Source organism: Chiloscyllium punctatum, chromosome 5 (assembly GCF_047496795.1).
Source record: "Chiloscyllium punctatum isolate Juve2018m chromosome 5, sChiPun1.3, whole genome shotgun sequence".
NCBI lineage: Eukaryota > Metazoa > Chordata > Chondrichthyes > Orectolobiformes > Hemiscylliidae > Chiloscyllium > Chiloscyllium punctatum.
The window spans coordinates 87,040,850-87,056,767 of NC_092743.1; the positions used below are offsets into that span (position 1 = coordinate 87,040,850).

Sequence of the window (15,918 nt, forward strand, 5' to 3'; positions counted from 1 at the left end):
CTGTGCACAAAACCCACTGCAACTTGTGACGATGCTAAAGCTTTAAGACTTGTTTTGTCCTGGTTTCCTTTAAGAGAGAAATTGAACAGGAAGTGCCAGTTTGGCAGGTTAAAACCACCTGAGTATATAGTTTGGGAGACTTGGGTTTTTTTAAACAACAGCTGGAATGGGTGTGGCCAGCTCTTACAGATTAGGATTTCTGGGTTTTGGTTTTTCAGTAGTATCAGAAACTATGGGTAGCCTCAGTGAAGGTCTCCTGGCTGCTACTCCCTCTGAATTTTCTCTTGGTGTTTTATTCCCTACTGGATAGGACAATTGCATGTGAGAATCTGAGAGTGCATTTTCCTTTGTTTGCCCAAGGATGTGTTTATGGAATGTTACTATATTGGAACAGTTAATTAGTAATAGTTACTTTAGCTATTATTCTGTTAAGTTTTCCAATAGAGTTAAACTATTCTAAATTCCTCTTTTTTTGATTGTATTTTAACGACAATGTTTAGATAAATTGTGATTTGGAGGTGCCGGTGGACAAAGTTAAAAATCCTGAAGAAGGGCTGATGCCCGAAACGTCGATTTTCCTGTTCCTTGAATACTGCCTGACCTGCTGCGCTTTTCCAGCAACACATTTTCAGCAAAGTTAAAAATCACACAAGACCAGGTTATAGTCCAACAGGGTTATTTGAAAGCACTAGCTTTCGGAGCACTGCTCCTTCATCAGGAGGTTGGAGTTGCATTCGAAAGCTACTGCTTCCAAATAAACTAGTTGGACTATAACCTGGAGTTGCATGATTTTTAACGAAATAAATTGTGTTTTGCTTAACATCAAGTAGTTTGGCTAGTTGCATTGTTTCTGGAACAGACACCTTACATTTCCCTTTCAAATAAGAAAATATCAGGGTCTAGGCTACCTCCTTAAAATATCTTGAGGGGTTCTGGTCTACTTCATAACTATACCAAATCACACATAAAAATTTGTGTCATAAGAATATTTAATTGTTCATTTAATTCTTTTATCTAAACATTGATAAATGTGGAGTAGAAAATGAACTTGTTGTACATTCTAACAACTTCATCTGGAGATCGATAACGTTGTGAAGAAACAAAATGTCACCTAACCCTATCTTTTAAGATCTACACTGATTTCCCAAAGTACTCCTCTCTTTTTCTATCAAAAATATATCTATTCACCTAAGGACAGGCCAGGATATAGTTAATAACTCATTTAGATTAAGAATATTGCCATGGACCAGGACCTGTCCTATACAATGAACTTCTTTAGGAACACTGGTCAATGAGAACTTGGAATTTTATGCCAATTAATTTGAATTTCATTTTTTGTCAGGGACAAGATGGACTTGTCCTGACTTGTCCCTCTGGTAAATGCTACACTTAAGTTTTGGAAACATGCCCTGCTTCTCATATTTGGTGGAATCTTTTGAAGAAGTAAAGGTAGTCAACCCTTTGTCCGAAATCCCGAAATCCGAAAAACTCCGAAATCCGAAGGTTTCTTTGTGAAGTTTTATCTCATTAACAAGGTCGTTTGGCGTGCAAACAGTTAACCCAAGTCCACACCTACTCGATGTGTGTCACTCAGATGCGGGGGGGAGCATGGGCCCAGCATTGGCAGGCCTCAATATTGTTTCAGGGCCCATCTTATTCACAGAACAACTGCTGTTTGGTTAGATTTTTTAAAATTTCACCATCAAACTGTCACTTATTCTGAAATTTGAAAAATTCTGAATTCCAAAAACCAGCTGATCCGAGCATTTCGGATAAAGGATTGTGCATCTGTAATAAATTTGGTGGATGATAGATGATTATGGTAACTATTGTCCATCATGGTTTGCCAAAAAGACCTCTATCAAGGAGTTAGACAGAAAGTTATTACATAAAATTTGTGTCCTGTAGGATTGACAGTCAGATTATAAACTATTCAACAAATTAATTACATTTAAATAGACAGAGTGCAGTTATCAATGGTAGCAGCCAGCAAGGTCTTTGTGTACAAGTGGAGTACCTTGTGGATCCATATTAGGACCATTTCTCTCCTCCATACTTTCAATATTTAGATAAAAGATTTGCATGAAGAATTAAACATTCTTATGACAAAAAGTTGTGCGAGGGAGTTGCAATATTAAATAAACTGTGTAAAGCAAATGGCAAATCAATGGAATAGATTCCCAAGTGAGGTGATGAAAAATTAGATAGCACTGATTCATTCAATGCAAATAATAGATTCATGTCCAAAACAAATTTAGGATAAGTAATTTGTGCCATGGCATATGCTAAGTATGGCAAGTTTAAGAGGACAGCTGATATTGGAACTATTGTGCAAAAGCCTTTTGAGCATTGGGGCTTCATTTTGTTTGTATTTATGGTTTGTTTTAACTAATAGAGATCCATCACCATGATTTCTCAATAGATCTTCTATTGTTGTTTAACAGGATTACCAGGAAAAACAGAAGGAGAATTAGAAGGATCCTAATCTTTTATTGTTCCAGCAAGTTGTATCATTGAGAAAATGGAGCCAACAGTTGGGGATGCACTTCTGTAGGATAATTTCAACAAGATAAACTTTGGGTCAGGGCAATACAATCCACATATTTCCCCTGCAGATTACCTATTTAAGAGGATGGAATATGAGATTAATCCATTATCAAATTAGTTCACAGAACTTCGGACATCAATGAACAATGTCATGAGCTCTACGGTAAGTAAATAGAGCATTAGGATGTATAGCTAGAACAATCAAATGCAGCACTAGGGCAGCAATATTCACCTGCTACAACCTATCAGTATGGTCACATCTAGACTATTAGACCATTTTTTGCGCCTTAACATGAGGACAGAATCAAGAGTTTGGGATTGTAAGATTGCATTGCACCCATTACACTTCAATGCAGGTAAAGTACTCTTGATTTGGATTGTTGGAATCTAGGAAGTGCCATTTACATACAGCAACATCCCACCAATAGCAAAACAAAGCTCAAACTAAAAATCTGAAACACAAACATAAATTGCTGGAAAAACTCAGCAGGCGTGGCAGCATTCCGGAAGAAGCATCATTTGACCTGAAAGGTTAATTTTCCTTTCTCTCCACAGATCCTACCAGACGTGCTGAGATTTTTCCACAATTTTTGTTTTTGTTTTCTACAAATGACAGTCAGGAAATGATTTGTGTTTCAGAAAACTGCGATGTACACCCTTGTTTCTCCTTAAGATCGCACCATAAGATTTTTGAAGTCCACCCAATAGAGTAGATGGGCCTTATCATCTGTCATCTCAACAACAGCACTTAACTCTAGCACTGGAGTGTCAGCCTAGATTTCATAATCAAGTCTGTCAAGTGGAGCTTGAATCCACAAACATTTAATTTGGAGAATGAAACTGCTGACAGACCTGGACAGCCACCAAAATAATGGTAATCAAAATTATTAGGCTAAATTCATTAGGTATTTGTTTCTTTAAATGTTAAAGCATAAACTTTGAAAGAATGTCATTGTGAAGAAAGAAATAGATTCTGTTTAGGTAAACAGGTCAGATGGATAGGTTATTTGTGACATATTAGAGGGGGGAGAATTTTCAGAAATCACTGCTAGATATTAAGACCAGGCAATGTTTAGGTACCAGTGTATTTTTTTCATAAAGTTATTGACCTCGAAATGAGATTCTCGGACTACAGACTTTAACACATGAATTAGCTCAAGACTTTAAAGAGGGACTGGAATGTTTTCTGAAAGTCTAAGGTATCTAAAATGTAAGAGATGGGTGAAGTCTAATTGGAATTAATGATGGCAAATAAGGAAGTTTTCTTGATTGAATATCCTCACGCTGAAGGGAAATTTCCCCAGAACTCGGATAGCAACCAGAATTGGAACCACAAGCATTTTCTCTTTTTACTGTATTGGCTAATGCTAGGTATGAAATTATCCACAGTGCGCCTGCATAATCTTTATTATAAACTCCTTTGGCAGCATGTGGCTGGAGATTCAAAGCAATTCTAAACACAGACAACTAATTCATGAAGCACCAATCAGAATAGTTCTACTTTGTGAATGTCTATCTTTTAGCCCCTTTAAAAGATAAAGAACACTTTTTAAAAAAATTTCCTGTGTAAACAACGGACAGGTTTAACAACTGAATTTAATGAGCCAATAAACTGGTGCACAGTGTAACTAATCTTCCATGAAGTACTGTTTTAAAAATACTGTTTTAAGAATCTTTGGTCTGTTTTTTTCTATTTCCTATTACTGTGTCTGAAACTGCTACTTGACAGAAGTTTCTTTTTTATTTACTGGATGTAATCTTCAGAATTCAATGCCAAAAGACCATTGCATTGGAAGTAGCCAAGGATAATAGAGATTTATGGTACTGTATTAACAAAATACACATGGCACCCAGTTAGTGCAGTTATTCTTCCAACAGCTGTTACATTTATGCCCCTAAGTGCCTTTGAACCTTTACAGATTTAGTCATTGTGTTTCTTGTCTCTTATTTTCTTTTCCACATTAAATTCATGACATCTCAATTAAAGAAACCTGTAATTTAATTGTTTCTGTTCTGTTAACATGCTTTCAAAACTCTTGCAGCTTCAAATAGTATGTACAAAACTATCCTGCAAATCTACAGAGGTCCCCATAGTGTTAAGTGCATTAGTCAGAAATGAATCTGGGTGGGTTACTCTTCAGAGGGTCAGTATGGACTTGTTGGGCCGAAGGGCCTGTTTCCCCACTGTAGGGAATCTAATCATAAAACAGTCCACAACACAATATTCCCGAACACAGCTCCAATACTCTTATGCATGAATTTTACACACAGGAGCCATAATTTTTACCTTAAACTTGACTTTACGTACAAGTAGGATTCTTTTACTTGGAAAGTTTAAATAACATTGACCACATCAACAGAAAGGATATCATGTAAAGTGGAGGACATTAAACAAGGCAGGTTTTATCATGCTGCTGAGAATTTTCTATTGGCATAGCACCAGACACATAGAAAGAAATTACTTCGTCCATCACGTTTCTGCTGACTTTTTGAAAATGTGTTCCATTCTTATGCTGTTTCCCTGTATATCTTTTCTTTCCCCATTTCCTCTTTATGTAGAAATGAAACCTCCCCTTGAAAATTACTGCAAGACCTGCTCCCATCACTCTTTCAGGCACAGTATTAACTTGTTGGGGAAAAATATATTCTGATATGCCACTGGTTAAAGATTATTGTATCATTTTTGTCCTTTCATTTTTGAAGGAGGGAAGCAGGAAATGAGGTCAACTGTGGTGTGAATGTGTGATTATTTCAAACTATTAGGGATTTACTCGCGATTTTCTGTAACCTTTTTTTCTTTCATTTTATTAAGTATGAAAACAGTTTCTACAGTGCACATAAAATCTGCTCATAGGGGAAGGTGGCAAGACTGAATGTAGTTCTCAGGCAAAGTGGAGTTAGATAGAAAGAGATATGAAGCCGGTCATATGGATTTTAGGTGATAAAATGCTCTTTATAAAAGTGACAGAGAATCTAGAACATGCAAAAATTGAATCACTACAATACTATTGTTGGGAGTGAATGATTACACAATAACAACAATAATACACATCACAATGCTCCAATTTGTCTTATATGCATCAAAATAAGAGTTCAAGTATGTTCAGTTCTGCTTATTACTATTTTTACTGATGTCGTTCAGAAACAGAGGTTTTGTCAATAGATCTTGCATACAGATGCAGGATATTTAATAAATTTAAAATGTTTGTTTTGTCACCAGACACTTTTCTAATTAAGCCAGGGTATTAAAGACAAACATGTCGCATTACCTCAGTACGTAGATCAGCTAATTTCCTATCCATGTTAGATCTAGCTCCAACTTCATCTTCCAGATCTTCTGAGATCCTTCCAAGCTCATTCTGATGAGCATCACGAAGGAAGGTCAACTGGGTAACAGAAATAATAACATACACTTTAATATAGTCACCGGAGTTGGCCTCAATTAATCACGTTTTGTCGGAGACTAGGCTGAACATTTATCATGCAACTCCCCAAAGCAATCACAGATGGCTTCCTGCAATCATATTGATTTTTTTCTATCCAATTATGTAAAATATGCAACTTCCTACTTTTGCAAAGTACAGCTTTTCAATTGCTATTAAAATCAGACATTTTGTGAACCGGATTTATAATTTACTTGGCATTGGGTAAAAATTCAATAATGCAAAAAGAGAATCACAAGGTAAGGAAAGAATGTAAATTTTGCATGCTAGCCCCGTGGTGTAATGCATTAGTGATTAGAACACAGTTTGGCACTGCAAAATTCAATTTTCAGCCCTGATTAAATGTGAAAATTCAGATTTACTCTGACCAGAAAGTTACAGATGTTGACTGGATTTGGATTAACCTCAGACAGTCTGACATGACACTGCCCACAGAGGAGGTAGATAGCCAATAGATCATCAGACAATTAGCATGCATTCCGACTCTGACCATATTCCAGGGCGTACAGTGCCTGCCAACAGGCCATGCCAATGACTTTCTGCTGTTTTGATGAGGGAGTTTTTTTTTAGTTCAATTTTTAATTTCTTGCTTTAAACTTATTCAAGTTTGCTGTTTCTTGCCTATTCCACCAACAGGAAGTCACATTGTGAAAATAAATGTGAAAATATTTTTGATCCCCATCTGGAAATTTAAACAAGTAGAATGGAATGAAAGAAAATGAAAAATAATGAAAAGCAAGGCAAGACTTGCAATGGCAATGTGGACAATTAGTTATTTTTGCAAGAATGGTATCTGCCTCAATGTAACCATAAAAACACTGCAATCTAAATTGTGGTGACTAGGATAATCTTACCATTTGTTTGCTACTAAGAATGAAATAATACTTTGACAGGAACCCTATTCTTAGTTAATTATCCCAAAATTATGGTAGTGATAATAATTTCAATTCTGTAAGAAATTAAATATCAACTAAAAACTGATACTCAAAGGGCAAACATGATTGAAACAACTTGGGTGTATCTCATTTTTATAAAGTGCATTTTGGTTTAAATGCATGTATATCAAATACCATCATAAAAATACCCAGTTACTAGTCAAGTATCCAGTCATAAAAAGTGTCACATATATTTTGTGATATATAATACACTCCAGACCTGGAGAACTATTAGGGGCAATTGACATCAACCAAGCAACAAGAAACAATAATTTTTACTTATTGTAAACAAACTGGTGGATATATTGCACATAAGTTCAAATGAAAAGCCATCAACCTGTGAAATTCACAGGGAGATTCTCCCTACTTCCTGCTGAAACTGAGCAAGAGATGAGCAGAAACAAAAACAGAGATACAGTGTAACCCTGGGCTGGATTTTACTGCCATTCACTGGGTGTATTTTTGGTGTGGTAGTTGGTGGCTGGGGCAGGTAGAATATGTCACATAGTCAGCCCACCTCCTTCTATTCCACTCCTGATCCATTCCTCACAATACAGTAATGGGAAAAGGTGCCACACTACGCCACCTATAATTAGTCCTATCGAGGCCTTTAGTTGTCCAGTTTGTTGGCAATTATGCACCTCAATGTAACTCTACTGCCATAAACATACAAGCACGGTACAAATTTAAAAGGAGCAGGTGTCCAACATAAAAAAAAGACAGAAGAGTATCCAGATTAAAGAGCTTTAAATATCTTTAAGACATAAAGATTTAACCCGAGACCAAAGTTGCTAAGTTGATTTCCAAAACTGTCAGGGTGTATTGCAGTTATCTTTAAATTCTATGTTTTCTTTCTAATCAGTTTTGTTTTCAGGCTTTGCGTCATAAGCAGAGAGACAGGGTAAGAGGTAGAGACTTTTTCTAGTCTGTTTCACTTCTGTCATCTGAAATCTGTCTCCTTCATCTTTTTCCTAAAAAAATCTCCTTCAAACACAAGGTTGGTCATACATCCTGCATGCTGCAGTTTCTGTTTATCAAGCTGGATAATTGTAGGTGATATTTTCATCTATAACAATGTGAAGACTCTCACGATGGTGTAAATTAGATAAAGATTAGGAGTTTGCCACAACTTCAATGGGATAGGGTAGTGGTGAATCGTTTTATTGCCTTTAGCTAAATGACAATTTCCAATTAGACTGTTTCATTGCTTTCAAGAAACTTGGTCGACTTGTATGGGTTATGTAATGTCTGCAGCCATTTTAAATCAATGTTTTGGTTCATTTTTAAAGCTGTTACAGTCTGTGGAAGTCCTAGATATTAAATTAGATGATGAAATTTGAAAATGTGTTGTCAATATTTTATATCACTGTGACAGGAATGAAAAGTACCATCCTTACTACTGAATCCAAACCCAGCAACGTGATTGACTATTAACTGCTCTCTCAAATGGCCTAGCAAGCCACTCAGTTCAAGGATAATTAGGGTTGAGCAACAAAAGCTTTCTTGTCAGCAGTCCCAATGTCCCTTAAAGATTTTTTGTTTAATTACACATCAGTGGTAGGAAGGCCCTTGTACAAAGACGGTTTTTAAAAAAACATATTTTTGAAAAGGAAGGAGGGCACATCAAGAGGGAACAGGCGCCCTAAAAATGTCACCATCCTATTTAATCGGTCCTACTTGGTCTCCAAATTCCCTTGTTGCTCTCCCAAGAGTGCCTGGTCCCTTACCACCCTAAAAAGCCAGGGCTTGCTTCTCTCCTATTCTTATTGCTCTTCAGGAGACTGCTTACAGGCCTGGTATTGCCTGTTCCTGATCTCCATTGCTGCTGGAATTGTCAGTGCTTCTGGCCAATCAGATTGAACAGGCCTCCTTGTGAGGTGAAAGTCAAAACCTTTGCCTAGTCAGGCTGCCCCTGCTATGTTGTCGTGACTAAAATGCAGTACAATTCTGAAGATGACTCATATTGGACATGAAATGTTAACTCTGCATTTCACTCTCCCAAGATGTTACCAGACCTACTGAGTTTCTCCACCTTTCTCTGTGCTTGTTTCAAGATTTCCATCATTGACAGTATTTTTCCTTTGTCCATTTGATACCGACATTTCTTCCAAGAATAGTGAGCACCATGCCCGGCCATCCCACTACCCCTGTAAAAATCGAAGAGCCTGACCCACCAAGTGCTTTAGAGACAGTGCTTCAGAATTGACTGGAGAGAGAGAGAAAACACTTGCAGAACTCTAGTGGTGCTATTATCAATGGTTCAGTTGGCATGCCCAATGAGACATGCTGAGAATTAAAATCCCAGGTTCATTAGCTGTGCTGAGGGAATGAAAGTTTACAATTGGACTCTATCTTTACGGCAAAGTTTATTCCTCGATTGCACCCCAACTGGTTCGCCATGTTGGAACTGTGCACATGTTGACACTGGGTAACAACAGGATATCATGCCATCATGAATAAAACAGACTGATGCCATTCACATCAATACCACTAACTATGTATAATATCAAAGGCAGTCAGCAACCTGACAAACTTAAATTCAGCAACAGGAGAAAATAGGTCAGAAAAATAACACCAAGAAAACAAGAGAAGGCTTGGATTTGTAAAGAGCTTTGCAGAATGTCTGGACATCCCAAAGTGCTTCACAACCAATGAAGTAATTTTGAAGTGTTACAGTGCAGGAAATATACCTATGAATTAGTGAACAGCAAGTTCCCACTGACAGTAACTGACATGTTCAATTGCTTTGTAACATTAAATGAGGGATTAATATATTAGCAAAAACACCAGCAATAACCCCCCCCCCCCCCCCCCCCCCGGATCATCTTATAAAAAATCATGGGATTTTTCACTTCCATCTGAGCAGACATATGCAGTCATAATTTCAAATCTCATTCAAAAGATGGTATTTGAAATAGTGCAAAGCTTCCACAGTCCTGCAACTAAGCATCTTGATTTTAATATTGTTAACCACTGAGCCACAATTGATACATCAAATATGACAAGTCAAATCTCCCTTATTCATGCACCATGCAAATTACCTGGCATGAAGCAAGCTAGCTATTATGCTAATACAACACATTAATGCAGGAACCGAAAGTTAAAATATCCACAAATAAAGTACCTCCTCCACATTTTCCAAATTTTGTTTTGAAATAGTCATCGGTTTTCTGCCACTGAGTGAAATTGCGTTTCAGAGATGTAATGAAACTGGATTTTATTGCCAAGATGATTTCAAAAAGAACGTTAATAAAACAGTTTTGTTTTTAAGAACAGTATTGATTGCAAGATGATTCTTGTGCAGTTGGCTTCCCAAGAAGTCATAGAGTCAGAGGTGTACAGCATGGAAACAGACCCTTCGGTCCAACTCGTTCATGTCAAAACCATGCAGTCTTCTCTGCTGAGAGTGCTCAGGACAAGAAAGAGCCTCTGAGGGGTAATTGAAGTGAAAGGGGAATGGTTTGCCCATCAGGTTTTGGGTCAGTGGTTTTCCCTGTCTGGATACTCTTCGATGGGGCATGAAGCCACCAGTAGCCACGCAAAGGCCATCTCCATGAAGCCAAAGGGAATCATTTTACTGAAATGGCCCTTTAACTGCTTAAATTGGCTACCTAAATCCAACTCGCCATTGGGAATCTTCCTAGGTGGACACAGTACATTGAGAAACTGCCCTCTATGGACTCCCTTCTATTTTGCTTGCTGTGCCCACCTTAATTTACAGCCTGGCACCTCATGGCCAGGGGAAATCTACCCATCATCTTATGTGGCCAGGTGCCATATTTTGGTTTGCAAACAGATGGCGCAGTAAAAAAAATACAAGTTTTACTTTAATAGAAAAAGTGAATGGTTATTCACATCTAAGATGGATATCTTATGAAGGAACAGGGCCAGCTTTTGAATGGAATATGTTAAGTGGTACATGGTGTGGCACCAACAATCCTGCCGTCCATATGTTGTACAAAGGCAGCATACACACTACCTATATCGCGCCACATGTAGACTTCAACACAAGGATGATATATAATGTTGCAGCAACTGATTATCAGAGTAAACAATACTAAAAACAAATTTAATGGATATCAGCATAAACAACAATAAAAGGCACTTTAGTGCCCCAAGCCCTCAGCAGTTCTTGCTACTTCAAAGTAAATGGCCATAAAGGGTGAGGATATGCCTGGATTCTAGTGGGTGATACATTGTTCATAATTTTTAAAGATAACTAGTGTAGATCTCTATTTATTGCAAAGTAGCCCAAGGGAGCAGTTCTTACTCAGAATGCTAGCTCTGTGTTTCTCTTCTGTCAGCATTGTTGGCTTGTTTTTAATTCTGTGTTGTGCTTTTGAGTTAGTTGCTGCTGTCAAACATTCAGATTCACAGGACAACCACAGACTGGGCATGTGTTGAACTGTATCGGCTCAGATGATGGAAATTCATTAGAAAAATGCCTCAGGATGAATTCACACACTAAGCTTTGGAACGTCTTGCTTATTTCGCGTCTTCAACCGCTAATTTCAAGAGGTGCACCTCCACCAGGGCAGCAGCAATATTAATTGGCAGCTCTACTGAGTCGAGCAGGGGTCAGTGTGATCACACAGCAATTCTCCTGTCCAGAGGCAGGGCAAAGGATACAAGCAAACACAGGCTTTAGCTCAATTCTCACAAATGCCATCAAGTGAGGCAAGGAGTGGGCAGGCTTTCTTTAACAAGAAAACTGCCTCAAGCTCAAATAGTTGACTATGTTTACAGAGAAATGCAGCAGTGAATGTTTTAAGTATAAACCAGTCCACTCTACCTCCATCTTGCACAACCAAATTTTGCCCCTCCCACCCTCCCCAACTTAATTTCTAATTGGTTTCACGCTCTCTGAAACTAGTCCTTTGCAGTAAATATGTTCATAATGCCAGGGACTAAAGTTGAGAAAGAGCAAGGAAATCCAAATGACATGAAAGACTGAATTACAGCCCTACATAATGTTGCATTCTTAAATTCGTACTGCAATTAGAAAAATTAAACTCAAATTGTAGAACGTACTGCAAAAGTGATGTCCTAGGGTGAATGATTGACATCCAACATTCACAACCATCTTCCTGTGTGCTAGGAAGCATGTTTTCCGGGATTCCCACTGACTCCAGATTTATGGGGATTCTTTGGTGCTACACTTGGTCAAATGGAGCCTGAAGGTCAAGTACAGTCACTCCTACCTCACCCCTGGAATCCTGCTGTCCATATTTGGGCCAATGCCAAGTTTTTTAATAAGGTCAGCAGCTGAATGGCCCTGGCAGAACCCAAACTGATTGCCAAACTTTCCCATATTTTGACTAACTACTATTTTCAAGCAGTTTCACAGAGGATTTCAGACCATGGCTTATGGTGACTCTTCTCATACAGTTTTCCATGACTAATCTCATTGATTATGCATTCGGGCACCCTTATTGTGGCAAACATACAATCAGCCTATACAGAAATATTCAGCAGAGCCCAGGCCTTGTGCCACTCACATCATCAACACTATATTTAAAGGTCAGTTGTGTATCAGTCCAAATGCTGCCAGCTGGAAACTATCCTTCGCCATATACTGCTACAATGTTGTTCTCTGAAGCAGACAGCCAGTTCTGCCAAAGGGTGTCTTTGGGATGCTGCTGGATGGGTAGAAGAACTGACCATGGCCAACTCCTTTACTGTGTGCTAACACATGAGACACATGGGCACTGCATTCAAAGTAACTTGCCAGAAACAAAGAGGCCTTGGAGTGCAGGTTCATAGCTCCTTGAAAGTGGAGTCGCAGGTAGATGGGATAGTGAAGAAGGCATTTGGTATGCTTTCCTTTATTGGTCAGAGCATTCAGTACAGAAGTTGGGAGGTCATGTTGCGGCAGTACAGGACATTGGTTAGGCCACTGTTGGAATATTGCGTGCAATTCTGGTCTCCTTCCTATCGGAAAGATGTTGTGAAACTTGAAAGGGTTCAGAAAATATTTACAAGGATGTTGCTAGGGTTGGAAGATTTGAGCTAAAGTGAGAGACTGAACAGGCTGGGGCTGTTTTCCCTGGAGCGTTGGAGGCTGAGGGGTGACCTTATAGAGGTTTACAAAATGATGAGGGGCATGGATAGGGTAAATAGACAAAGTCTTTTCCCTTGGGTCAGGGAGTCCAGAACTAAAGGTCACAGGTTTAGGGTGAGAGGGGAAAGATATAAAAGAGACCTAAGGGACAACTTTTTCACGCTGAGGGTGGTACATGTATGGAATGAGCTGCCAGAGGAAGTGGTGGAGGCTGGTACAGTTGCAACATTTAAGAGGCATTTGGATGGGTATATGAATAAGAAGGGTTTGGAGGGATATGGGCCAGGTGCTGGCAGGTGGGACTAGATTGGGTTGGGATATCTGGTCGGCTTGGACAGGTTGGGCCGAAAGGTCTGTTTCCATGCTGTACATCTCTATGTCTCTATGACATTACAATATCCATGAGTTCCAAAATGAATTCTTGAACTTGGTCCAACAGCAGGTACGATGTGCTGAGGCTGGTGGTTTGCCAATGCTCAATCGCTTCAACAAAAGTTGGAAAAGAAGATTGCCCATGGGACATACAGAGATATGGTGAAGAAGGTTGAGTTGGACAAAGGTCCAGAGAAACAAGCAGTGAGCTGGAATTGCCAGATTGCCCCCTATGAATTTTATGTCAGAACTCATCACCGTCTTATTTCTCAGTAAAGAAATTGGAAGCTACATAGAAAAGAGGCAAATATAGCTCGTCATGCAATGTGTGGTAATCGTGGTCCTGATCATGAGTAAGATTCTGAACTCGCCATTTAAAGTCCAAGGGGAAATTCAAAATATTCATTTTGACATCAGTATCATATCATTTCCCAAACTGCTTAAATTAGCAAATAAATTTCACCCATACTCTTTAAACACATGAAAGGACAATTTGTTTGAACAGGCTTATGCTGGTGTTTATGGCAAAAAGCAGCCTTCTCTCACTCTTCTGCATCTAACCCAAACAATAGAAGCAAGTAGTCCTTATCTCTCTTGTTTAGCTAGCTTCCCCTTAAATGCATCTGTGCTAGTTGTTTCAACTACTCCCTCTGGTATCAAGTTCCACATTCCAACTAATATCTAAGTAAAGAGGTTGCTCCTGAATTACCTATTGGACTTATTAATGACTATAATCTTTTTATGCCTCCTTATTCTGTTCTCCCTCACTAACTAAAGGATCTTATCCACATTCATTCTATCAAAGATTTTCCATTTCTGAAATTTGCACTGATTATTCTTTATTGTAATTTAAGTCTCTGGACTTTTTTTCTGTTATATTCTTGAGTAAAGATTCCATTATTTTGCAGGCAATAACATCATGGTAATGGAATGATTAAAGGCAATGCCACAATAAAGGCCAGTGCTGAGTGTTCTGCACATACATATGTCTGGTGTATGCGCTATTTTCTGAACTTCCTCGACACACTGGGAAAATTATCACATAGAGCCAATGTGCACGTGCACATATGAGGATGACATTGTTATAGATATGATGTAAAGATGTCTCCCACCCCTAGAGTATGCTGTGAGAAAACAAAGAATGTGTGGGTAATCAGAGGGAACTTGAGAATAGAATGGAAGGTGAGCAGTGAGGTTTGGGAACCTCCAGATGACATGAGAAGCTGATCACCCTATTGCAGAATCAAGCATACCTTCAACTGGTCCCACCTCCATACCTACAATCTTCACTCACTCTATTGAAGCTCACACATGCACTGCAAACAGAATGTGTAAAAAGATAAAAATCCCTTATAAAGCCATACTTGGATAAGGTGCACATTCTGAGTCTCAAATGTGCTCAAGTTGGTTTTCCTGCGTCTAATCAAAATTTCAGTCTCTGGGCTTTGGTTGTGGTAGTGACATTCAAGAGACCAGAGTACAATTACAATTTTAAAGGTAATTATAATAAATTTAAGTACAGCTAAAAAGCATGTTGTACAGCTAGACAGAAAATTAATAATCTGAATAAGATATTGCACATATTTTTCAAATCTGTGAGAGGAATGTAAAGGAAATCATATTCAGCTGGTTCAAATGGCGGGTGTGCTCTTTGAAGTATGGCATTATTATAAAATGGCAGTCCAGATGTAAAAGGGAAGCAAAGCCAATTTCATCAATCAGAATCCTTATTAAATTGGATGATATTTGATTGCCTACAGTATGGAAACCGGCCCCAAAAAGTCCACACCGACCCTCCAAAGATTAACCCACCCAGACCCATTCCTCTACCCTATATGTACCCCTGACTAATGCACCTAACATTATGGGCAATTTAGCATGGCCAATTCACATGGCCTGCACATCTTTGGATTGTGGGAGGAAACTGGAGCACCCGAAGGAAACCCACACAGACACGGGGAGAATGTGCAAACTCCACACAGACAGTCGCCTGAGGCGGGAATCAAACCTGGGTCCCTGGCGCTGTGAGGCAGTAGCGCTAGTTTTAGTTTATCCAAAACCATCAGAGGCTGGGATATTTAGATGAAGAATCTAGGTTTTTCCCTATGCCCTTATCCAAATTTTAAACATATATTAGCTCTGAGTCAACTCTCACCAATGAGGGTAACTGAGGGGGCAGAGCAGGGTTTGAGGAACTGTGGATTACCCCATATGGTGAACATGTCCGACATGGTGAATTCCAATTCATAGTGCATTATTGAGGAAAAATGTGTAGAATGGAGGTCAATCCTTTCCCAGAGTAAAGCATTATAGATGATATCTTTTGCATATCTTTAGGGTTGATTACAAAGCAGTACTAAAAACAGATATAAAACCACTATAGTATTTAAACTACCTCTCATTTGTCTGTGCTGCCAGGTACTACAAGCTAAATAATTTCTAAAGCATCGCCCGTTAGAAAACTAACAGAAACACATCAAGATTAGGTGGTGAATTTTCAGACATTAAAAGGAGGGTGGAAATTTATTCAGAGCTGAAAATGTGTTGCTGGAAAAGCGCA

General features: G+C 38.7%; 1 protein-coding gene across 10 annotated transcripts in view; it reads right to left on the minus strand.

Moving 5' to 3' along the window:
* LOC140477201 (coiled-coil domain-containing protein 102A-like) overlaps positions 1-15,918 on the minus strand; it is a 570,837-nt gene that overhangs the window by 348,782 nt on the left and 206,137 nt on the right. For 9 of the 10 annotated variants that reach the window (XM_072570682.1, XM_072570683.1, XM_072570679.1 and 6 more), the window contains one exon: positions 5,817-5,933. The exons of the other annotated variant lie outside the window; for it this stretch is intronic. In XM_072570682.1, the coding sequence (XP_072426783.1) occupies positions 5,817-5,933 (117 nt within the window). The remainder of the gene's footprint in view (positions 1-5,816; positions 5,934-15,918) is intronic. 10 annotated transcript variants of the gene reach the window in all.